Source organism: Rissa tridactyla, chromosome 8, assembly GCF_028500815.1.
Source record: "Rissa tridactyla isolate bRisTri1 chromosome 8, bRisTri1.patW.cur.20221130, whole genome shotgun sequence".
NCBI lineage: Eukaryota > Metazoa > Chordata > Aves > Charadriiformes > Laridae > Rissa > Rissa tridactyla.
The window spans coordinates 26,984,079-27,010,580 of NC_071473.1; the positions used below are offsets into that span (position 1 = coordinate 26,984,079).

Consider the following 26,502-nt stretch of genomic DNA (forward strand, 5'->3'; position numbering starts at 1 on the left):
TACACTTGCTTACCAAGAATGGAATTTTTCCCCTCCACTGTAGGTTTTGGTTTGTTTGAGAGAAGAGACAAATCTTCTAATGCTTTCCATGGGCATATCATTAAGTATGTTACTTAAAGAAACGTAGAAAAGAGACGAAGGCCAGTACAGGACTGAAGTCCCCATCTTTTGAATGTGAGTCCAGTGGGGCACAGCATCTTTTGGATTACACCAGCCCTTACCACAATAGTCCAGGCACATAGCAATCCCCCAGCCAAACTCCAAGCTGAATTCAGAGCACTTCTTTACTGGCACTTTAGTTAAGGTGCCTGCACAAGCTAACAAGCCATTTGACATTTTAAAGATTTAATACTAGCAAGACAAAGTCAAAGTCAAACTCAAGTGTTTGCTTTTTCTGAAACTGGAAAATGTTGACACAGTTCCAATACCTTTCACGCAGCAGTTGACAAAATAGATTATCTGTGATACACTGTCTGTCAGCTGGGCAAACTAAGAATACTTGAAAAGATTGTTCACTTTGCTTAAAGAAAAAATGTCAAGTAATTTTCTTCCAAATATTTGTACACAAGGATTTCAAAGCATCTCCCTCACATTAATCCTCTTCGTGTCTCAAAACAGACATTTGCTAATTGCTCATGTTTACATAGTGAGTCAGTCTCAGTTGATCTCTCAGGGCTCTATAAATGAGAGGATACGGGAAATTTTCCCCTCATCAGTCTTGACTTTCAAGTCCTACCAATATCACAAGAAAAAAGTTAGGATTCTCTTTCAGTTTTCTCTGTGGGGAGGAGGATGGTTGCAACTTCCAGACCAAGAATTTTTACACCCACGGTTTCTGAGGCAGTATATAATAGCTTTTTGTCCTCCAAAACATGGTTTGAAACAAGCATGTGGGAATAGCCTATCCTCCAGAAGGATTTTCATAGCCAAAATATAAAATAGTGCTCTAGAGCTAGGACTTGGGTAAGTATTGATGTTACTGTTCTATTCTACTTAAGTATTTTGTGTAACTAAAAGGATGTTCCTCTCCTCAAATTCACCACTTGGTACAAGAAGGCTGTTTCTCTACAAACTTTGCCTGCATAGAATCAATGATACCACAGTAGTTTCTTTGAATTTGCTCATATTGCAGTGAAAGGAACATCTTTGCCTGGGAAAGTGAAGGTAAAGGGATATACAGTCACCTTCTTCAACTACCGAGTGGGCTGTTTTAGGGAATACAGAGTTGGAGTCTTCTCAGGGCACAAAAAAATAGGATGAGAGTCTGTGGCCATAATATGCAACAGGGGAAATTCTGACTAGACATACAAAATATTTTCCTAGTGGGAGTAGTTAAGCACTGCAGGCAGCCCGTGGAACTTGTGAAATCTCTATCTTTGGGGACATTCAAAGTTTGTTTGGACAAGTTCCTGAGAAACGTGATCAAGCTTGGAAGTGAATTCTGCTTTTAGCTGTGAGTTGGACTAGGTAACTTCCAAAGGTCCCTCCAGCCTAAATTGTTTTGTGATTCTAGGAGTCATAATGCAGCTTAACTAACCTGAATTAGCTACTACAGGAGACAAAAGACAACTTCAGTTTGAAGCAGTTATACGAAACCTTGAGGCCGAATTCAAACTGCTGTTCTGAGCTCTACTGTGCTCATTGCCACTGTAAATTAACTGACTTGCTCCAGCGCTTTCCCTAATCAAGAGCAATAGCTTACACTTCTGCATGACAGATGTCTTATCAACACAAACAAGAAGGCTATATAGAATGGATTTTTGTTTCAAAATAGAAATTCTTTTCCACTTTCCCTCAGACTGCATTGCAACTGTGAAAAATTAAGTGATAAAATTCACTATAATATGGACACAGTTTTCATCCACCCACCCACATGCAGAAATAAGCTTTTTTTCTTAAGTTTTCCTGCAGGAGACTCTACTGTCTGCTGAAGCAGTTCAAAACCATGCCTGGTTTTATGTTCTCTCCATCTGTGTTTGGGGTACATCTTGGTTTACAGTTACTTAAACTAAATTCCTCTAATAAACTAAAAGGATTAATTTTGTGAAATAAAGCCTGTTGGTTTACTTTGGGAAACATTTCTAACTGCTCTGCACTTGAAACTCTCAACATCATAATTTGCAGACAATACCAACATCCACATGTCCCAACTTTACTTGCCTTCACAGAAGACCAACTTTACTCTCTCCCTTTCTCCCACTTCAAATTTTTACGTCCAAAGCTTGACCAGGATGACACCATTCACTTTTCAGGAAGGATTCTCTCTTACCACAACTATACTTTCATTAATAACTAATGGGGCATAATCATCTAGTGCCTCAAGTCTGAACAGGTCATTAATTTACATAAGGGAAATTCCCTCTCCCTCAGCAAGCGGAATACCAGTGCTTTATGCTTTGAAACTGCTCTAACACGTAAGGCGCACCAAGTCATACTAAATGTATGACCGGATTTATAATTAGGTGTCCTTTAAATTGAGATTTTTATGAAGTTAGGAACATTTTTAGGAACATAGGAGGAACATTTAGGAACATAAGAGGTGATTGGTGACAGCCAATATGGCTTCACTAAGGAAAAATTGTGCCTGACAAATTTGGTGGCCTTCTACAACAGCATTATAGCACTGGTGGATAAGAGAAGAACAACTGACATCATCTGCCTGGACTTGTGCAAAGCATTTGACACTGTCCCACACAACATCCTTGTCTCTAAGCTGTTGCGACGCGGATTTGACAAATGGACCGCTCAGTGGATAAGGAATTGGCTAGATGGTCGCACTCAAAGTGTTGCAGTCAATGGCTTGATGTCCAAGTGGCGACCAGTGATGAGTGGCATTCCTCAGGGGTCAGTACTGGGATGAGTGCTGTTTAATATCTTTGTTGGCCTGCACAAACCTCATGAGGTTCAACAAGGCCAAGTGCAAGGTCCTGCACCTGGGTCAGGGCAATCTCAAGCACAAATCCAGGCTGGGTGGAGAATGGATGGAGAGCAGCCCTGAGGAGAAGGACTTGGGGGTGTTGGTGGATGAGAAACCCAACATGAACCTGCAGTGTGTGTTCACAGTACAGAAAGCCAACCACAGCCTGAGCTGTATCAGAAGAAGTGCGGCCAGCAGGGCGAGGGAGGTGATTCTGCCCCTCTGCTCCGCTATGGTGAGACCCCACCTGGAGTACTCCATAGAGCTCTGGGGCCACCAACATCAGAAGGACATGGACCTGTTGGAGCGAGTCCAGAGGAGGGCCACGAAGATGCACCTCTCCTATGAAGACAGGCTGAGAGAGTTGTGCTGAATAAACATCAACACACTTGTGTACATGAGTGAGAAAAAAACCACATTAATTAAAAACATACTTAGAACTGGAAATGTATTTGATTGGCCCCAAGTGCCATTGCTCTCTGTTAAGTGTTCCAGCACAATGTATTACCATGCTTCAGCGTAGAAGGATGGACTACTACCCACCTGATACATCCAGAAATGTCTGCGCACGTCCAGTTCCTGCACTGCTAGTTGCCATACATTCATAAAAGCCTTCATCAGACAAGGAAACCTTTGCAATTTCCCAGCTCATACTAGATGATTCTCTGGAGGAAGAAAAGGGCATACTCACTGAATTCCTGAAGGAATCAAGAGGTACAAGAACTTTGTTCCCTAACTACAGACATACGATATTTTCACAATAATTACAAGGAAAAGGAAAAACAGAGCCTCTGATGAATCAAATTGAATCTAGCTTTATGATTTTATTTAAAGAAACAATATATACATTGTCAGTCTTCTTTAAGTATTTAAAAATGTAAATTTTTGCAGAATGCCTCACTTGCACATCTACATAGGTCACACAGTTGTCACACAATGACTAAAACCACTGTGTTTGCAGTCATGAACTCAGCTGCTCGCACTCTTCTGTTATGTTCAGTACTTGAGAATATCTCTCCTTAATATTGACAAGTTTCTACGTAGAACCAGTATGTGGTACCAAACCTGTGGCTCTTAGTAGCAAGGGCAACAAGGGTTCATCCTCCCAGCATAAGCTTCTCAAATTCCCAGGTACACACAGTACACTTTGTACGTTTTAAACTGCAGGGACTACCTCCATCCCAAACATTTACATTCCAGCAAAACATAAAGTATCTCTATGAAGATGACCAACATCTGCTCTGCCAGCTGCACCTCTGAACTTATGACCAGCAATAACTATGATAATTTAATATTCTGCACATGGATTGCCTAGCCATACAAAACAGCACAACAAATATAAAGACAGGATTGACAGATTCAAGACTGAAAATGTAGGGTGGGGTACAGAAGAGATGCAAGCAAGATAATGTAACAGGAATCCAGAGAAATACTTGGTAATCTTTCTATAAATCATAGCAAGGGCAAAGCCGATCAGCAATAATACCATGTATCTACCACATGCAATGTTAAAGTTAAGAGAATAAAAGTGTAACAACGTTCACTGGTGGTTACATGTGCTTAAAAACAAACACTCTTACAGCTTCTCAAAATTCAAAACCACACTTTATACAACTAGTGGTGTAACAGACACAGAGATGATGACATAAATGAGCAAAACAGTGGTTCTTCTGCAGTGTCCCCGTGCTCCCTGTAGCCTGTTGCTATGGCACATAAACAAAACTGATGAGCACTAAAATATCCATGATAGCTTTGGCAAGTAATTGCCATGTTATGGGAAAACACTAAATTAGTGAGCCCTTGGTCTCTCCTTTGCTTGTTGGAATAGATTGATTTATCTACCCCTAAAGGATTTAGAAAGAACAAAAGAAAGAGACTTGGAATATGCGTGAAAGTTCAATAGTGTAGCACCACGAGACAGACAATCCAATTACATGGCAAATGAAAATAGTATATACTGACCTCAAATGGCTTCCTACTTATTCTCTCTTACTTCATACTTATTCTAGATAACGTAATATATCATATATCAAATCTATGACATTTTACAGTGCAATGCTGGCAAATGGAAATGGCAGTAACTGCCAACACTTAAGAATAAGATAGTGTTTCTTCCAAGTAAAAAGTGAGAGACTTCTCTTTTTCATGGAAAGTATGTTAAAAGTGAAGTTATGCAACCGTATTCTTCTTCATTCCTGACTTTTGCTACAGACCAGATGTCGAACATGGAAGCCTTGAGAACGGAAGCATAAAAGGAAACGTGTCCAGAGTGGAAAAGCTTGGCAAAGAGAGACCTGCGGTAATCTATTAAAAAAAATTAAATATAACAATGGCAACAGTGAATAATACACACCTCGAGGCATCTGCTGCACACTTTGGCACTGACTCTAAAAAGCAGTAACCACACACAACTCTTTGCAACATGTGTTATTGGGATAACTCAGCACCTTTCAGCATCAAGTAATTTATTTACTCAAATCATTTTACAATATATGTAATTTGCTGATCAAACTGCTTATCTAGCCTGTTTGGAAAATACAAATATACTCCCTTACCCAATTCGCAAAATCCAAAGCCCAAATCACATCCCGGTTATTAGTTACTGCAGAACCACTGGCAGAGGGCACAGCATTGTATCTAACCTCACCTCTTAGCCACCAGAAACCACCACGCTCCATATCACATTTCCACTTGGGAAGTTACCAGCAGCAGGCTGTGGCTGACACAAATGAACTAAAAACTAACATTCACTCATATTGCACTAGTTAATACATAGTTTTCAGGGATATATTCTACATGGTTTAGCAAATCAGACACTAGGCTTGATAACAGCCACAAATACCATCTGATTCAGAGGGATTTATTATTATTGTGATTAACTAAACGGATTGCCTTTCTTGTCATAATTTCACACGTTATTTTTGCTGATTCTGCCCTTTGTGGGGTTGGTGGGATCTATCATTTATAATAGAGAATGTATTTTAAAGACACATTAATGCTCAGTTCTCACTGATTTCCCACTGGAATGAGGTGCTTAACTACCATTCTTGATCGCCTAAATCAGACTTGTCAGAAATGCACTAGGATATTAATCAAAATCCACATTTTCTTACTAGACCACCACAGGATTCAGTAATCTAGAAAAACAAAGCTGTTGCAACTTTAGAGAAATTTATTTTTCCTACACATGTTACTCATTTAAAATGCAGAATGATTATTACGGCTGATAATACCTCTGGAATCAAAGTAAAGACAATTTTTCAAAGTACATTCACTTCAAGACCCCTTAATCTATATTCATTCTAATGGTACTTTCACACAGACAACTGTCACACTAGAAATATAACATTCAACTTATAAACCATTTACTTATCGAAATAAGTATTAAAAAAAAAAAAATTGAGTAAAGATGACATCTTGTCAACAAAACCCTGCAAGTGTTCAAGGCCTGGCAGGACGCAGCTTTGAGCCGTCCCTGCCCAGGGGAGGAGGGTTGGAACTATATGATCTTTAAGGTCCCTTCCAACTCTAACCATTCTGTGATTCTATGAAAACGAAACTCATTAGAAGTCATTCAATGCGGAGCAATAATACAGCTCAAACCTGCACTAAACTAGTACGCTGGACAAATCCTGTATGGAATTTCACTACTAATACAATGCAGACAAGCCAAGCCAAATAGAACCTACTTAACTGTGATCAATAATATTTATCTTGAGATATGTTTTGTTAAATTAAATTGGATGATCTGCTCATTCATCTGGTCTGTAATATGAAAATGAAAAATGCAGCCCAATCAGAAAGGTGCTGGATATGTGAAAAGCAAGGAGTAGAAGTGTGTGGTTTGATAACTAAAGAATGGAAAAAATTACACAGCTGCTAAAGTATGTGCCAGGGCTGACTAAATGTAAATGGCACCTCATTAAAAAAAATTAGAAAAATAAAAAAAAAAAACCACCAGAGCTGCAACATTTCACACTGCCAACAGTGTACAAGGGAGCTTCAGAATTTATTTATTTTCATAGTCATGATCCTGCTATTCAATGCTAGAACTTAGCCTTCAATCTTCTCCTGAAGTGTTTCAGGCTTTACAAGAGGCTAAGAAAGACTGCCAACACTGTCTTCTAGTACATACTTCCCTTTTGTTTTCAACTATCAAAATTACAAGATAGAATTTATGAGCATTTTAATTCATTCATAATTTTTTTTTATTCTTATCTCATTCTACAGAGAAAGAACATGCAATCCATTTTCTATACAGAAATCTGAAGAGCCTTTAGTATATTCAGTCTAAGTTTTCCTATTTTGAGAGACTTTCTGAAGGGGAAAATTTTCTAGGGCAAGACATAGGACATACTTCTAGGGCATCCATGAAAGGCCATTAAAAATAAAGCAAATTAATGCACATTCCATAATCATTAATGTATGCGTTGAAGAGGGGGAGGGTGTTCAAGAAAAAAGCTAAAGATCTACTTTACATAACTTTTAAAAATACAAATTAAAAGCATTTGCCTTCTAGACATTTAGACCCAGTTTATCATAATTTAAGAGCATACATTTGAGGTTTGGCCAGAACCCTATAATCTCATCATCTACACAGAATGTACACCCTCCTCAAACATGCATGTGTGTATATATATATAAAAAAAATATATAAAATAAATCTCTCCATAGCATACAGCCTCCCTAATGAATATCACCAAAAATAACAGAATGGATGTAACAGGATATAAGCAGTATAATAGTAAATAATAATTAGAAGTCATAGGCTATAAATAAAACAGTATTGAGGAAAAAAAAATAAAAGTCACTACTTACTTGAAGAACTGATCCACTCCTAGCTTTACTCCATTTTTAGTAAAACGCTGAGTAAAAGGTATAAGACTTTCTACATGGCAAGGAACAGACCCCGGCTGTAAGTAATATCCTGGAGTCTTGGTGGGCATTGTAACTTTTGGAGCATCTGAAGAAAGCAAATATTCCCCAAAAGATTACTAACAGCTGCTAACACTCATCCTATTTTTTCCTTTTATTAAAAAGAAATTAAATTTCTGATAAAGTTATACTTAGTAGATAATAGCATTAACTTGTCCATCACAGTCTAGAAATAGAACTTTGGAATGAAACAGCACAGAAAACACTTCTGTAAGTTACAAAAAATATTAGATACCAATTTTAACTGATTTAGATACGCCAAATGTACATTCAATTCAAGTTAAAATCTCTTACCAGGAGTAATACTAGAAAATGAAACACTTGAAACTCTCTGAAAAAGATAATCATCCTTGTCATAGCCCATTATTTTCACAAAAAAAGCTTCATCTGGTGGAATGAAGTCAGAAATATTCCATAGACCATAGGGCTTTCTGTCAGGATAGTATTTCACGGGCAAGGTCTTAAGGAGTTCCCCTGTAATACTCAGAAGTTCCAGTCGGTCTACTCTAGCTGGAAGAAAGATCCCCGTGGTATTTAGCAGCACGAAGGTAGGAATCCCTAGAAAAACAAAACCATGCTATTTTCAGTTCTAAAAAAACCAAAAAAAGTAATTAAAAAAGGAAAGGTTAAATTCCATGCGTATGGCCCAGTACCCCATGAATGCAGCATTCAGTTTCAACCCTTCCTTACTAAGTAGCAAAAAACTAAGTTGCACGAAGCTGCGCTCTGCTTATTAACTGTCAGGAGACACGGCACTGATTAGGGTTTAAATTACTGATTACCAACACGTGTTTCTGAAATAGCAGCCTCCTTATTATCTCCTCACCATGCCCAGAGCCAAAGGCTTTTTCTGAAGCTCCAAAAGGAATAGAAAGGCACTTCTGAGGCATTTCATAGCTAATGATATCTGAATTTATGTAACACAAAAAAACCAAGCTAATACAAAAAATACCACAGTAAAATAAAACAGCAACATTGGCTGCTCTCACGTATTCAAGGCCCAAGAACCAACCAACAGCTGCCCCAAATTTATTATGAAGTTCACCAGAGAGATCATCATAGAGTTCTACTTGATTTTGGGGGCCCAAAACTGGTTATTGTTTAGCACAGAGTAGAATGGAAACGAACCTTGCACTGGTCTGCTGGATGTTTTTTTAAAATCTAATGTTGCCTTCCTAGAAAACCCCGCTCGGAAGTCAATAGTGCTGAGACCTGTGATCCGAACTGAGTGCCTTCCACTGCTGGAGGTCTGAAAGAGCAATGGAGTGAAAGAACATGTGAATAACTAACATTTCAGGAATTGCAATGCTTCTGATCTGTCCACTGAGCTCAGTAGATAAACTTCAGCTTTCATCTAAAAACAAGACAGAAAAAAGGCTTATGACAAATGCTGTAAGTAAAAACGCCTTTAATAAAGCACTGCACTGAGCATGTCGTTAGAGAACAGCAGGAAAAAAATAAAGATTCAAAAGACCATGAAGAGTGATATCTAAGCTATATTATGCCAAGATCAAACCCGCGGTTAGTAGAACCTACTCTGAGTTTTTGTTCAGGGAGACAGGACAGCACATGAGACTTGCAACGTGAAAGAAAATCAGCACTAAAATGCAGTCAATTCCACTGAGCTTTATCTACCTAGAGAGTATTATCTGATCCATTCTCAAATACATAATTCCTTCAGTTTAGTAACCACCTCTCATACAGCTGCACGTGTATATTAAATTAAACAGTTGTTTCTTATAACTAACTGCCTAGGGACAGCCATTTAGACGCTATGACAAATTGATGACTATCTGATTAAAATGACCTCTATTTGATTCTATTTGGTTAGCCTTTCACCTCAGAAAAATCACTACTAAAGCCTTTTTTATATAAACCAGCTGTTAACAATACAAAGAAATATTTAAGTGTGCCAAACAACTCATGTTATCAAGCGTTAATTGGCAGTTAAAATTTCATTAGACAAACTCAGTGACAAAGCTTTCTTTTTATAGCTTTATGCATCTGTATGAGGAATTTATGGCTTGAATAAACTTTTCACAAAGTTTTTTTTTTTTTTTAAGTCATCAGTCACAGCCTTAAAATCTCAGTGCAAACAGAAGAAGCCAGTGACTAAAGCCAAGTAAATAATCCATAGAAAAATACATTGGGAAATTACTTTTCTTTAACAATTATTCAGACCTTTGGGTAACTGTGAATTTTTAAGGCTAGAATAACCTTATAAAATTTTACCATTTACTGGTAGCAATAAATGTAACTATCATTGTCATGCCTAGGAGCTGGCAGTCTTATGCAAACACCTAAGAATAAATTTCATCACAAAGGATTGCTTTCCAAGTAGTACCTTTGTCAAGTCTCTTTTCATTATTTGTACTTTAACGTGGATCATTGGTATTGTACATTAATGCTTCTCCTCCCAGACTGGGGGAGCACAATAAAAAGTGCAAACATGTATTTGTCTCAGATGTCAGGAAAAGATGCTTTCCTGTCTTGCAAACAACACAAAATAAAATTGCCCAAGATGCATGTATCTATAAACAAATGTATGAAAAAAGGCACAGGTTTTTGTAAAACAAACTCTTTTTTTTTTCACATAACAGAAAAGCCATGCTACAATGGCTAAATAAATTTTTAATTGTGCAGTTATGTTTATGTTTTTTATATTTACAATGATGGAGATAAGCAGCTGAATTAGGCTTTGAGGAATGTGCTTATTCAGTAGAAATTACTCTGGCCTGGTTTGTCATTACACTGCGTTTGGCTCGAGGGAGCAACATCAGTCATTAAAGACCTGTCTTGATCACATGAACAGTCAAGTTTTTCTGCTGACTTCTCATTGCTTTTCCTCTCCTTTTCTCAATCAGGCAGATGATCATTTAACTCCAAGCAGCTGGGGCATTTTTGTGTCATTGCTCAGCTGAAAAAGCTCTGGCCAACTGATTAACAACAGAACAAAAGAGCAGCTGATGGCTTCACAACTCACCTCCATCACTCACCTGCCTTTTCAACACGCAGATAATTTTATTTGCAAGATTTTAGATACCTCTGAAACTGCTCCAAAGAAATATTTGAAGAGGAGTCTACAGGACAGGTCTTTGTGGGAGGGACTGAGCAAAAGCAAACTGATGCTCCCTCTTCTATTAAACAAGTAAGACTGTTCCTATGGAGGCCTATCTCTTGGTAGGTATCTCAACAGTAGGACCAGCAGATAAATTTAGTCTCCCAGCTAGCTCTGAGGTGCAGAAAACACATGCAACAGCGGGACCATCTTTCTGAAGAATCATGCTTCCTTATGCACAGAACCTGCACTGTTTGCTGATAGGCAACGGAGAGAGGAGCCACATGCTCCTCTCATGTCATTGCTCTTTGAAAAGACTCCTGTCACCTTGTCAACCAAGAGTACTCAAGCAGACCTGGAAGGAAAAGTTACTTATAAAAATCCACACACATGCACAGATTTGATGTCCTCATGATGAAGTACCTGAAGGCAACTGGAGGCCTCCTGCGGTGCAGGGGACAACTGGATTGCACATTCTGCATTTTATATTACTCAAACCTCTGATTTAAAGACTTCACTGAGCACTGAAACTGCACTAACACTTGATTGTGGATTATGGTGGGTCTTCTTGGACTGATTATTCTCCAGTTGATTTAGTAGCAGCTAATACTGATTAACTCATTGTGATTCGTTACCCTACTAAAATGATAACTTATTGCTGTTCCAGTGACAAGTACCTATATAAGCTCTTTGCACAAACCTAATCAAGACCTGTTTTAACCTAAATAAGACCGTTTTGACATAAATAAGACCTGTCATAAAAGTTAATTAAAATATTTCAACTATATTCAAGACAATTTTTCTTTTTTTTTTTTTAACCCAAAATACGTCAATTTGAATGTTTTATTCTCCACAGAATTGGAGACAGCATTATGCTGAGCTTGGAAAACAAAACAAAACAACTTAAAAACCTGATGAAGCCTGACGCTTTGGCTGGGGCTGGTGTGCACCCAGCCGAGCATGCTGGCCCCATTCCACCTCAGCCACTTGGCAGTCTGCACCACGCTGAGTGCCAGCCTCGGATTTAGGAAAGGTTATTAGCTCTGGAGGGTGTTACACATTGAGGCTGTCAGAGCAGCAAGCTCCTCTCTCGGCAATTCCTGGGATCCAGAAATGCGGGCAATGCAGTGCAGGCTTATACACGTGGTTCCACATGGCTCAGCTCGCAACCAAAAAGGCATCGGCATAGCAGCAGCCACGCAGGGCCAGCGAGAGATCACACAGGGCTCTTGCTTCTTCTGCACTCCGCTTCTGTGTTGCAGAGAGAATGTTCATTACACTGCATGCTTAACCCAAAAGACTCCAACAAACTCCAGAGTTGAATGCTAACGCACCAACTGTAGGAAAAGTTCTCTCAGTACCTAATATGTCTGATGTAATTAAGGGGGACCCAAACTTTTTTTTTTTAACAAACCACCATGGTGTCTCTGTACCAGGTTTTTCAACATTTCTTGTCCTGGAAGCGTAGACAGACATTCAAACAAGTTTCCATAGAGCTGCTGAGCTCAACATGCTTTTTTAGTTGCAGTTCTGCAGCACTATCAGTAGTTTCCTAGTGTTGTATGTGAATTAACAATCCTTTTCAAACTTCCCCTGCGCTAACGGCACAGACAATACATGGCACACATCCATTCAGCACACCTCATTGTGAACTTGACTATGAAAGTATCTTACACGGGTGACTTCCCCTCCAAAAATGACAATCTGGTATTTACACTTCTAGAATATAACAGTTTAGTTGAAAGGGACTTATACCACTATGATTGTTTCCACATCAATTTAGGAAAGCTGGGATTGTGCTGCTTAACGCTATGTACAGAAGTATACAATAGGACAAAGCATGAGTCAGTTTAGGCCACAATTGCACAACAGAATTGAGAAGATGATGTAAAAACTCACAGTTCATTATACTTCCCTTCCTCTCCCCCACTCAAAGTATGTATGTCACAACATGCTGCCCCCTACCAACCAGCTCAAGGTACAGATTCGGCTTCATTTGTCTGAAGATAATCTGTCCACAAAACATAGTTCAATAGTGTGATTTCTACACAAACAGTCATGCCTTGCGCAGATTTTAAGGTGTGGTAGTGGGGTGTCATCTGTTAGCTAACACATTTCAAGTGTTTTGAAACATCAGCATCTAGCCATAAAAAACAATGTTGGGGCTATTTCTTAAGTTTATTTAAATATTCACTTATCCATAGCGCAATCCTTAGAGTTTTAACATTCCATTCACATTTGATAGAACTACATTTTGGAGAGCTGATTAAAATGACATGATGAACATGTCCTAAAATAAAATGATGCATGCATTTCCCTAAGTCTAGCCAAGCCCTAAACTTCGTCTTCCAGTTTAACCGCATTATAGTAAGAGTGCTCTTGCTCATCCCTTTTCCCTATTATGGTTTCAGGTAAGCATTTTTTGGCCTGATTTTGAATCTCTGTTAAATTAGGGGTTAAGGCTAGTCTAAGCAATCCACTAAGACATTTTCTTCTTTCATTTCAGAAGTATGTTAATGCATCACTACCTAGGAGCTGGTTGCTTGGTAGAACTCTCAGAACCAGCAGGTAGGGTTGCTCTTAATCTGTTTCGGTGTACATTGACCTTGCTCAGCGTGAGGAGCCTTCAGCCCAACACTCAGGGAACTTTCCTACAGACTGTGGTGGGAGCAGCAACCTCTGGCATAGAGAGCCTGATCAAGGGCTTATGTTAAGTTGCTACAGTCAGTTCCAAGAAGACCGTTTTCAGCAGAGTCTTAATGATCCTTTCTTGTTTATTACTGCTAATCATGTTGATCTTAACTTCTTAAGATTTTTAAATCCTTTAGGGTCCGTTCTGTAACTGTATGTTCCTAGGATAGCACTCACATGAACAAATTTATCTACATACTGTAGTACTTAAATAATTTACTGATAAGGAGTTTGAATTAGGTGTATATTTATTGACTTTGTGAACCTGCTAATGAAATCTCTGGCCTGCAAAGTGCACATCATCTCCATTTCCCAGTCCTTCACACCTGCTATACACAGCAAAGCTACGCTACTGAGAGAATATGCTCACTAGACTCAAAAAATTTGGTGCTCACTTCATCCTTTTTTCATCCAAAGGAAAAGGATGACCTAAGGATTTGACTTAAGACAGTAATGTCTAATATCTTGATAAGAATTTTATACTACTGCCTTCAGAATATGTCATAACACGTAGGTCAGAAAGGACATTTATTGTAGTACAAACTCATCTATGAATATCTATGATAAATAACATAGTAAATCATTATACAATTCCCTTATAAGCTACAGGACAAGTAATACATTATTTCTGCAGTAACTTTACCTTAATTGTCCATGTTCCAGGCTCTGGATCTTTGACATTTACTACCTTTGCAGAGTTGTGGATATTTAGCAATTCATTCAGTCCTGATCCTTTACTGATCTGCTTGCCTGAAAAAAAAAAAAAAAAAACAAACACAAAACCAGGGAGTAAATAGAACATTGCCTAAAAAAACAGGGAGTAAATACAATATTGTTCTTCTGTACTGATGTATTTTTGATACTTGACTTACTCACTACTTAGCGGTCATTAACATTTACAACAGTCAAAATTCCCTGTAACTCTTTGCCAGAATACTAAAAAAGCTCATTTATTTTCACTCTTTTCATTCACTTGGGAAATTTAATACAGCCTGCAACCATATGTAACTGTCAGAAACCCAGAAACTGAAAGCAAAACAAGTTCTCTTCATAGAAAATACTGAGCTCTCGGTGAAAGGAGACAGCACAGAAGCAAATTCCCTCGAAGGAGATCTTAGAACAAACTTACCCTAACCCACCTGCCAGCTGAACCTACCTGCCAGCTGCCAGCCCACTCACTCTTCCACCCTCTAGACCTATTTCAATCCTGATACTGGTTTTCAAAATGTGAAAGACATTTATGAAACACAAATATGGCCTTCCCTATCGGAGACAGTATTTGTCTTTTTCATTCACTTTTTTTTGCTATCACAAAAGAAGGTATAAACTACTTCACCTAATGGATCATGGATTTCAATTGCTGGTGAAGGACCACTCAAGGACACTGTAACCTCTTTCAGACTTGGATCAAAAGGGATCTGCCAAGTATTTACAGCCATGGTCAAATGGTCTGTAGACAAGAGATGCACTTTGGAGGCTTGAACTGCTTCTTCAACCCATTTCAACACCTAGAAGAGACAATAACAGTTGTTATTATACTGTCAACAGTATTTGTTGTTGAAATATTTTCTGCTGAAATACTGTCTTGTAGAGATTCCATGTTAACTTCTATTATAATAGAAGATCACTCCTTTCACCTATGAACCTCCTGTTGTCTGGTGACACACAGCTACCACATCACCCTGAGCAAACACGGTGGTAAAGAACTTGCCTAATGCTATCACCCAATGCATCCATTTCAACAAAGATATTCTGGAGACAGCACAAATAGGATTCCAACTTCTATCAGGAGCACACAAGAGCACAGGAATACAGAAAGAAAAGACGACAGCATACCAGGAGTAAAGAGGAAACAAAGCAGCCACATCAAAGCAAATGTATGCTTCAACTTATACTGTTCAATGTAAGAATCAATGTACATGATACGACAAAACAGACAGCCTGGAAAAACAAGGACCAAAATTTTGTTGTCTTACCTGTGCAGTTATCGATTCTGAAGTGAATAGGCTTATTTGCCACATTAGGGCAAATATATTTTAGAAAATATTAATACTTAAAAGACATGCAATTTTAATAGAAGATATGACTGAAGCTATGATAAGCATGATGTTTAAAGGAGCACAGAAACATACATGGTTACACCTCTACACAACATCCACATGTACACTTTTAAAAAGGAATTAGAGATACAAATCTATGCATATTTCTGGTCATCAACTAACTATTAATTGCCTGAAACAACAAGGAAAGCTACCTCATCCAGATGTACTGAGTAATTGCCATCTATGGACTTTTTCAATTCTTTTTCCCCATAAAACACCTAATGCAAATTACTATTAGACACAGCATGCAGGTCAGAATAGAGGGGAACGATGCTTTAGAAAATAAATTATTGTGACCAAAACCAAATTTGTGCCTTATGGAATTACAGTCCAGAAAGGCAAAAGCAAAGCAAAGGTCTATGTTATCACCTATTTCAAGAGAAAATAACAAAGATAGCCAAAACCCAGACAGAGTCCATGGTCTCACTCTTTCAACTACTCCTAACTCTCGAGTTGAGCAGTATCAGATCACTCGGCACCAATAACATGACCCAGGCTGACGGAAACGGGGTCATGCAAGTGATGCCAGCTTTTCTAGAGAACATCATACGGGGTTTACCTCAGGTTTGTGGTAGGCAAGAGGAGACAAGATGATATTTTTCCCAAGCATAAAAGAAGAATAATATGGGTGGATGGCACTGCTACAAAATTTGTTATATAATCCGTTTTATCCACCTATTTGGTCTCTGTGGCAAGGTGCTGGCAGCAGGGCGGCCTCTGCCAGCTTTCCTAGAGAACATCATACAGGGTTTACCTCAGGTTTGTGGTAGGCAAGAGGAGACGAGATGATATTTTGCCCAAGCATAAAAGAAGAATAATATGGGCAGATGGCACTGCTACAAAATTTGTTATACAACCCGTTTTATCCACCTATTTGATCTCCGTGGCAAGGTGCTGGCAGCGGGGTGGCCCCTGTGAGAGGAGGCCAGGGGCTGCCCCCTGCTGGACATGGCCGACCCAAGTCAGTTCTGTAACAGCCCCACCACGGCTGAGCCCCTCAGCCACGCTGGTGGTGGCACCACCGTGTAGATATATTTAAGAAAGGGCAAAAATACTGCCTAGGTAGTGAGGGGTGAGGAAAAAAGTGTGAGAAACAGCTCGGCAGCACCCAGGTGAGAGATAAAAAGAGGGGAGGCGGTGCTGCAGGTGCTGGAGCAGACATCTTCCTGCAGCCTGAGGGGACACCAGGCAGAGCGGGTATTTCCCGGCAGCCCATGGAGGACCCCACACCAGCGCAGATTTTTCCTGACAGGACTATAGCTCCTGGGAGAGACAACAGTGAAGGAGGAGGAAGCAGTAGAGAGAAACCCCCATGTACTGACCACAACCACCATCCCCCCTGGCACTGAGGGGAGGGAAGAGGAGTTGGGAGTGAAGCTGAGCTTGGGAAAGGGCGGGAAGAAAGGTCTTCATATTTGTCTTTGTTTCCCACTACCTAAATGAGTAATTAAATATCTATTTTAATTGGCAACAAATTAATTTTCCTGAAGTTGAGTTTGCTTTTTTGCTTTTCCCCCCATCTTTATCTCAACCCAGAAGCTTTCTCACCCCGTTCCCAATTTTCTCCCCCTGCCCGGCTGCAGAGAGCAAGTGAGCAGCTGAGCAGGAGCTCGGCTGTTAGCCAAGGCTAACCCTCTGCAATCAAAAAACTCAACCTCCCCCCAAAAAAACACACGGCCTGTCAAAATAAATGATATTACACAAGCTCTGTATGTCACAGAGCTGCAGCATTTTTTTTTTTAATCCCATTGAAGCAATATTGGTTTCCTATAATATTGTAAATGTGATTTATAGCAATATTGATCCATGATTTTAGGCTACAATTAACCATGGCTGCATTCAGAAACATCTTTTAAAGGAGCTTGCCATTATGCCAGTTCAACTGGTCAGTGCACAAGACTTGGAAACCGATAAACTAACCTAGACCTGTCATCCATCAGCAATAGAGGGCTCAAGAGTAAGTCCTTAGCTCTAGGACCTGACTCAACACACTAGCCCAAAAGAGCCTCATTTCCTTGGGCATAATGTGCATACTATTTCCATTAAAAAATGGGCCATGCCATAGGTTTCCATTCGAGATAACCTCGTGATAGAAACTAGATTCCAGCCCGTTTTAAAGTCCCCATTTTTAAGTTGCTCTTCTAGGCCCAGCAACTTGCACAAAGGCCCAGCAACCTTTGTGCAAATATGAAAGAAGTTCACGTGAACTTCTCAAGATGTGAAGAAGTGAAGGGCATTTTCAAGGGCATTTCATTCAAAAGCAAAAATGCTTTTGAAATGGTGGGGGCATGTTTTCATAAATTATTATCCTTCCACAATTAGTAATGCCTCACCGGAGACGTGTTGAATGCTCCCAATGCAATGTGAAATGAAACAGCATTGACCATGTAACAACAGTGCCATGTGCCCTCTCCACAAGGGTCTGCATCAGCAAGGTACTTAGGCATACTTTCAAAAGAACATACAAAAATCACAGTAAAATTAACTCTAAATCTCAAAACCCCTGAAGTAACGTGACCCAAGAGAGAAATATGGTTTCTGCAACAGCTAGTGACACCAGCTATTCAGCAACTCTGATTATTTTAGACAAGCTTGGAACAGGAATCACAAGGCTTCAAAAAGACCCAGCTAATTTTAAGCTTTACCTTTAGAAATATACATTTGGGTCCAAAAATGCTTCCAAAAGAAATTTCAACTCACACATATTGAGATGAGTATGACACTTTTTTGTACTAGCTATATGGAAAAGTTTCCATTTAATTCCAGGATCTTAACTCAACAGGTAAGTTTTTAAACGAATTGTAAAACTTAATGAACCTATATGAATTTTCAGAAGAAAGGCATTTTCTGGTCTAGCTTAAACTTATTTCAAGAGACTTAAGGAAAATACATCAGGTCACAAGGTAAAGCATCTTTACAGGAGCTTTGCCAATGTATGTCTTAAACCACAGTCACCAAAACTCCATAGCACACAACTTCAGCAGAAGAATGTAAGGCAGGTCCTTCCAGCTTTAAAGTTTTTTTTGTGTTTGTTGTGGTTTTTTTCCCTAATTATATCTCTTCATCTACTACATAGTATTAATTTCCTTTACAACAAACCTCGCTTTCACACAGCATTTCAAGCCACTGCAGGACTGTGTTACTTCTACAAACTTGGGAGGCAAGTGGGAAGGCTTTCCAGTGGGAAGTTTATCAGCATGCAACCATTTATTTCAAAACAAAAATCTAATCAAAACAAATACTTTTATGAGCCCCAGATATCCTTTTTGGCAGACAGGAGAGCGGAGCCACGGAAATTGTTCCAAAAGCTCGCTTTCTTTCAAAGGTAAATTATATGAGGCCTTGTAGCCTACCACTGGAAACACAAGCAACAGTACTTTTATGATGCACAGCAGTCTAGTGTAATGTAAGAGGAGGATAAAGAACACTTTCAAATTAGAAAAGGAACTTTCAGCAAAGAAAGTGAAGTGAATCCAATCTTCTTCTACTCCTTTCCCCTGCCAATGAAAAAAAAAAGTAATTTTAGCAAACTATAAAGTCAATTCAGACAACACTCTGCCACAAAAATATCAATACCAATTCAAATAGCACTGGGAAAAGAAGAGCCTGCCTTTCACCCCAACTCCTCATAGGTCCATTGCTGAAACAACCAGTACACTTGCAACTGTGATGCTACTCTCAGTCTTTTAAGGCAAGTTGCTGGTCTTCGGACAGAAGAAATTATCTGGCATAAAAAGACTGGTTTCAACTTCTGCTGGGCCACCTTTCTTCAAATCACAGACTATCAGCACCTCTTGAGCGCGTTCTGCAGAGACCAGGCATCAATTATTTTTGGGTGTGGAAGGGAAGCAACTCTCTAGCTTTTGGTTTCTTTGTTGAGACAATCCAGCAGAGGGTTCACATGTGACCAGGCTGGTTTTCATCGTTAATGGGAGTTTGGTCTTTCTTTTTTCATTCCAACAGCTATGTAGCCAGACAAAGACACGAATACAAATCACTGCCAGGATTCTAAGAGAAGTACTCTAAAAGAAGTAGCTCCTACCATTTGTTACATGGAAAAAAAAATAATCTGAAGAGGAGCTTGCATCTTCTTCCACTTTTGAAATCTATGAAACAAAAGTAAGTAGGGCTACAAAAATACGTAATGTTTCTGAAGAGCAGGCATACACATTTTATGTTTTGACCTATTATGAATACAAAGTAAAGTGAGGCTGGCTAAAGATGTTCAGGGAAGTCCAACTAACTCTACACATTAGGCACGGTCTCTCAAGCACACATTATGCCAACTATGTCTGACCTTAGGCATACGGAAATGTATTTCCTTATATAAATACATATTGATCTAGTTATATAAAGTATGATTTTTTAGACCCGCTGGTTTCTATAATTGTACATTGACTAAGTTGACATGGGTTCTGTCCTCATTCTTGTATTTTTATTTCGTGCAATTACCTTGCGTGAGTGCCAAGCTGTCACGTTAGCCACACCATCTTAATCGCTTTACGCTCCTTAACCAAAAGGGGAGTAACAGCACATTTCTATCTCACAGGAGTGTTATGTGAACAGATACAGCAATGAAGTACTTAAATACTACAGCAACTGCTGTAAACCTTAGCTAAAATCCCAGTTCATTAATTGTATGCAGGCTGGCTGATGACCCTGATGCTAATTAGGAGTTCTCTTATAGCAGAATTTGCCCTTAAAATAAAATGCATCATCCCAGGAAAGAATTATGTTGTGAAACTTCCATTTCAGGAAAAAAGAAAGCAAGAACACCTTTGTTTTAAAGCCAAGTATGTATCAGAAGTAGAAGCTACTGAGAACGAGTAAGGGTCTTAAGTTCAGAGTGGAACCCCTCTTTGGTTTCTGAGAGTTTTTCAAGTTCAAAAATGAAAATGGGAGGCAACAGAATGCCCCAGCTGTCTTAACTCTGGCAGTAACTTGCTTGTATAGTTAAATTTTTCCCCAAAGTTCAACAGGCAATTCTGGGAGATCCATTTCCCAACCCTGTCATTCCAAAGAGGTTTGCAATACTGCTGTAACACTGGTTTGGAGAGAGAGGTTTGTTTTTTTTTTTCCTTTGGGACCCTTACAGAAAGCCCCCAAAACAACAGCAGCTTTTGTTGTTCTGCCAAAATGTGACTTGATTAATATTACTAGAGGGGGAAGGGCAAATACAGAAATAATTTATAACACCAGAGAATTTGCTCTTGCAACCTGCCCTGCTGTCAGGTCTTTTCTTGGAATGCATACCGAAACCTGGAAAAATCTATGGAGCATGGTCTCTATTCCCATTTGTTTATTCTGGGTCTCAAGAATATTTCTCAAACAGTCAAAGCAACAGGATTTGAAGTTAACTGTTTCATTGCTTAAGTATGTGTAGGTTCCTACTTCCACTCAAAGAGAAAAATATTTTAATAACGCTTTTAAAGGCACATCTAAAAATATGACAGTGCATGTGAAAATTATACTGTGAAAATAAATCATAAATTATACATATAATTACATGTATAAAAACCACACGACTGCAAAGTTTATTAGTGTTGAATCTCAAGCTCTTCAAAGTTAGGAAACACAAGAATTAAGCCTGCCTGCTTTCAACTGCCCTTAAAACATCTTTTTGCAGTTGCTTTATGATAGTCCTTATGTACACAATCACAGCCTATTTTTTCCAGAGAATCCAAGTTCCATATCAAACAGAGAAAGGACAGCTGTAACTATTTTTTTTTCCTCACTTGTTTGCATTCATTGTACAAAACATATCCTCAGAGCAGAAACATACTCTCTGAGAGAGCATTCAGCTGCCTCTGCCATGAAACCATTCCTTCTTTTTCCATGAAAATGCGTACTGACCATTTGGGGCGGAGGGAGAAGAGATGGCAAGAAACAAGGCTATGCAAGAAACCCTCATTTTAAACTGCAATTTTGAGCTTTTGACTTTGTCACATTCATGTTACTCTTGTAATGCAGTGGAGGGGCCTTATACATTTTTAAGAAAGCGAAACAAAATTTGAAATTGCTTCCTTATGTAGTATCATCCAAACGTAGGCTTGGTCCATACACAAAACACACCTTTAACACTAACCCAAGCTATGTAGGTATAACTCCTAGGTTGCCATCCTCTGTGAGGACTAACAGCCAGGAGAAACAGGATGCTTTTGCAGTGGGTTTGAGAGATTTCTGGTCACAGCAAAACATTCACGAGCGTGAGGAATACTGGACTCCATTCCAGTTCCACATGAACTTACAGACATTAACCTCCTGCACCTTCCCCACATGAATGTCCCCTTTTGCACCATTCTTTTTAACATGTTCTGCTACCAGTCTTGTTCTACCCCTGTCTCCAGTCGCCTTCCTAATCTCTCATTCACATCATCGCTGTTATTCACAGGCTTCCCACCAAAATTCCAAACTCTTTTTTTTCCCCCATCTAGTCTTACCCACCTTTCAGGTCACCCAACAACACCCCCTTTTTCCACCAAAGACAACGCCATGTCTCCAGTCTCCTTCACAGTCATTCTCAGCTCTCCGCCCATCAATATATATGGAACTATATATGGAACATCCATTTCTACTTATTTTAAAAATCATTAAGAAAGCTGTATTTCTAAGCAGCCTAAGGAAAATTTTCCCTTCTTACAGGAAGGTTAGAACAAGAAAAATCAAGTAAATGTTTCAATACTAAAAGAAACTGAAAACTGCTGCTCACTAGCTCAGTTCTTGTGAACTCCCAGCTTTAGCCGTACTGATCAGTCCAATTCATCAGACACAGTAATGATTCGTTTTTACCACAAACAATCAAAATGGCCGGGAGGCATGATCTGAACCACTAATGACTAATTAAATCACCACTACTTTTAAGCTGTACCAAATTCACACTCTGCTGATCATCACTGTTCATCCTAACGCTGGTTCTGACATCAATACAAACCTCTGGGCATCAGAATCATTTACAGGAATTTCCTTCCAGTACTCCATTATGAGGGGAATAAGTAAGCGTGGTGTAATATAACTTCAAGACAAAATTAGTGCCTTCTGGAAAGACACGAATAAAATTGGATATGGTTATGAAATCACAGAAACTGTTCTTAACAGGAGAATTTAACCCATGTTTGATGGGTATTCTCAGCGCATTTTAATTGTGAGCAATTATTTCAAATTAAGCCCTAAGCCTACAAAAGCAGCCACAGAACCTCACTGCAGCCAAGGAAATCTCACCCTAAAGAAACACCTTTCAAGATCAGGACTTAAATACTTCGATAAAACAACCATGATAACCTTTCCAAGACACTGAAGACAAAATGAGAATGCTACTGTCTTTCAGATGGAAGGACATTCATTTTAGAACTGATTCGGTAGGATAAAAACCTCAAAACTAGAGATCAGTTTGAAAAATTCCAAACTGAAGACCACTTAATTTGTAGTTAAGTATGGTAGTATTCACAAGTTGTTAATAGAACTTCAAAACTAGAACTTGAATTGTACATCTTTCCCTTTGAAGGAGTCTGATCACGAAATACATCTCCCCCCTTACAGACCTGGAATCAGGTAATTCACCAAATTTTACCACATATGACAAAAGTATGTTTGACCTTTTACTATTAGAAACCTGTTATGGTTTTGGAGTACAAAGTTACATCTGGAGATGATGGTACACCTGATACCCCAAATAAAGGAAAAATCTATAAGAATTTTAGATAATAAAAACAAAACTTGTGCTTTAGACTTTAAGAATATTCTTATTAATCTAATGCACAGAAACCATGGCAAATTTATCAAAATATGAACTTCCTCTCCTACTGTTAGAAAGCTTCATTCAGCAAATAAGTGGAGATACTTACATATTTCACGCTTTGCTGGACTGAACCCAACATAACTTTGTCAACTGACAATAATTTTGACTAAGTTAATTGTAGTATTTGAGATCATAACATCTTTTTCAGAAGTGAAAAAGGCAGTAAGTTTTCTTGGTCTTCTCGATAACACAAGCATTGGATAAGTATCAAGTATTGTTTTGTTGTGTTTCCTTGTAGCTAGCTTATAATATTGCTTCATCCTCTGCTTAATGCACAAAGGGCAAGGATGAGAGTAATGGTTTGAAACTTTATACACTAAAAATAGATTTGTTTGGGTTTTTTGGGGGTAGAACAATCAAAAATGTTTGAACAAAACAAGACATTGGTTTGGCAGAGTATTCACAGTCAGTGACTTTGTAGCTCTTTCCTCATTTACAATTGGTCTCTAGGCCCAAAACAGTGAATATGTTTTGGCATTTAGAAACTTCATTCTTTACCCATCATTGACTGCTCAGATAAAAAGGAGGGCAGGTTTTATTTCCGTTGAATCTTGCCTGAAGGATATACCATGAACTACTACACCTCCCGTTCATTTGCAGCCACCCATCGGTGGATACGCTCCTTGAAAACAGGATTTCTGATCCAGAACTGCAATCTGCAGTGAAGGTTTTATTTGGGATGAGAGCCTTTTGGCAAACTCATTTTCACAGTCCCTTAGCCCAGACATAACTTTACATAAAGTCAATGATCACTAAAATTATTTCAGAGTCTTTTGGGTTTGGTTTTGATGCAAATTGTTCAGCAGTTATTGTGGTAGAGTTCTGAAAATGATGTAGAGGTTGTTTGGTTTTTTTTTACCTAGGCGATCTCTTATAGTCACTGAAAGGAGATGCTATTACAATAAAGCAGTGTACTCCCTTCCCTCCCCCCAAAAAAATCCTGCAAGAATAGCACCTACTTGTTGTAGGCACCTATCACTTGTTGGTATCAAACTCTGGCTCTCATGCGGGCCATGGGCTGTCTAGTTTGCAGATGAGAAGTCCATTACTTGCTCAAAGGAAATGCTACAATGAAGCAGGAAGGAGGTGAAAGCAGCTACTGAAACCCCCTGCTTAAAACTTAACTCAAAATTCAAAGACGGACTAACCATTCAAGCAGAAGCTGGTATTCTTAGAAATGGGAAAGTGCCAAGAAGTTCAGCAGCAGAGGCAGCCAGCCAACAGAACAGTGCATGCCAGCTCCACTAATGAGCACAGCGTCGCCCAGCACCTACAAGTTGCTCTTCTTGCTCACTTCTACCTCCCAAAACCAGAAGAAAACAAAAGCAAAACAATCAAACAAAAACTTTATCTGAAAACATCAGTCCCCACAAAGAGCATTTCCCACTGGCAGTATCATGATCCCTTCTGTAGAACGGGATTTCATGGGGTCTCACCAAGAGACGTTTTACCCTTCAGACACGAATTACCACAAAATGCAGGTCAGGAACTGCACGGTCCCAACAGCTAATTTCTTTCCCTCTGATATTTAACCTATCTGACTTTGGGACGATAAATCCTCTGGGAATCTCCTCCTTTTGATCACCTCTACTGATCACTGCCAGTACCTTACAACATCCCCAATAAGAACTGCAATTTTTCTAGGCAATAACAGTAGAAAGCTGCCATGTATCTCCAACATTTTTCATTGCTCAAATTCTAGGAAAGAAAGAAAAAGAAACAAACCAAAGCAAATTTTTATTAAAAAACTTCATCTAGTTATTGCCTATACCACAAAGTCAAAGGATAATGTTTACAACACTTATAAACAATTCCAGCTGCCCAGATAACTGACTTGTGATTTCATCTCTCTCCGAATTATTTTCTCATGCACTACTGAAATTTCATTTCTGCCTAAGACCCACTGGAGTTTGCAAAGAAAATAGTCATTCAAGGATGTTGGTGAGCAATCACACTTATGGGTAAGCCAGAAGAGCTGTCACAAGTATTGAAACAATAACCTCAATTAAGAAGTTACTGCAGTTACTTTGTGAAAAATGACAACTGCTAGCTCACACTTACCTGACCATGATGTAAGGAACATTTTTATCCGGCCTTATTAGAAACCCTTTGATTGCTAACAAAATGCTCATTTAAAGTTGATACCGCACTTTCTCAGAGTAGTAAAGCCACTGGGCTCCTCAGAGCACAGAACTGCTCCTTATTTCAAAGCCTCTCCTCCTCAAAGCCTTCTGGCACAGGCAGAGGGAAGTTGGTCAGGTTCTGTCTAGATACGGTGGTTCACACTTCCCTAACATAAATAAAAGTGGCAGAATTGCATCCTGATATAGCAGATGGAAAAAGAAGCAAGGGAAAGGTGGAAGAGAGTCCACATACCAACAGTAGAACATTTAGAAATTCCCCTTATTCTCCTTAACCCACAATCAGGTCATTTAAAAGATTTAGAGTATAAGCTCCTCCCTTGTTTTCTCTCTATACTGCAGAATTCAAGCAAAGTTACCTCATTAACTTGTTTTTTGTCCAAGTGAAAAACTTGACCAGAACTCGTTGAGGCAATTTCTTCATAGACCTTGTAACCAATATGATCCCTGTCATCACAGTCTCCAGTCAGCACAAATACTACCTGTATTTAAAAAAAAAATCAAAAAAACATTTGGCACATGGTGCAAACTTTAGGAAAAGACTGCAGAGAAGGCATTAAGGCACGACAACAAAAGAATTATATCACTTGACATGTTATTTTGCACGAAGGACAGCCATATTGCCCTCACTACTGATGGAAAAAGCAATGAAGAAGAAAACGAACAGACAAGAATCACTTTAGAAGTGATACTCATCTATCAGCACTTGACTTCACAGAATACTTATTCAGAACACTTATTTCAGAGCAATATAAAAACATCCACCTAAGCGGTAAGCTGAACAAGAACACATACACTGGTAGAAGGTTCAGTTGCACTATTTAATTTACAATATTAAAAGGAATATTCCTTTAAGTTTTTTC

The 26,502-nt window shown here is 39.0% G+C and overlaps 1 protein-coding gene across 3 annotated transcripts in view; it reads right to left on the reverse strand.

The window, feature by feature from the left end:
* HMCN1 (hemicentin 1) overlaps window positions 1-26,502 on the reverse strand; it is a 198,597-nt gene that overhangs the window by 125,433 nt on the left and 46,662 nt on the right. For all 3 annotated transcript variants that reach the window (XM_054211475.1, XM_054211474.1, XM_054211476.1), the window contains exons 4-10: window positions 25,999-26,121; window positions 14,938-15,109; window positions 14,245-14,351; window positions 8,981-9,101; window positions 8,147-8,410; window positions 7,736-7,880; window positions 3,461-3,582 (exon numbers count right to left, since the gene is read on the reverse strand). In XM_054211475.1, the coding sequence (XP_054067450.1) occupies window positions 3,461-3,582; window positions 7,736-7,880; window positions 8,147-8,410; window positions 8,981-9,101; window positions 14,245-14,351; window positions 14,938-15,109; window positions 25,999-26,121 (1,054 nt within the window). The remainder of the gene's footprint in view (window positions 1-3,460; window positions 3,583-7,735; window positions 7,881-8,146; window positions 8,411-8,980; window positions 9,102-14,244; window positions 14,352-14,937; window positions 15,110-25,998; window positions 26,122-26,502) is intronic.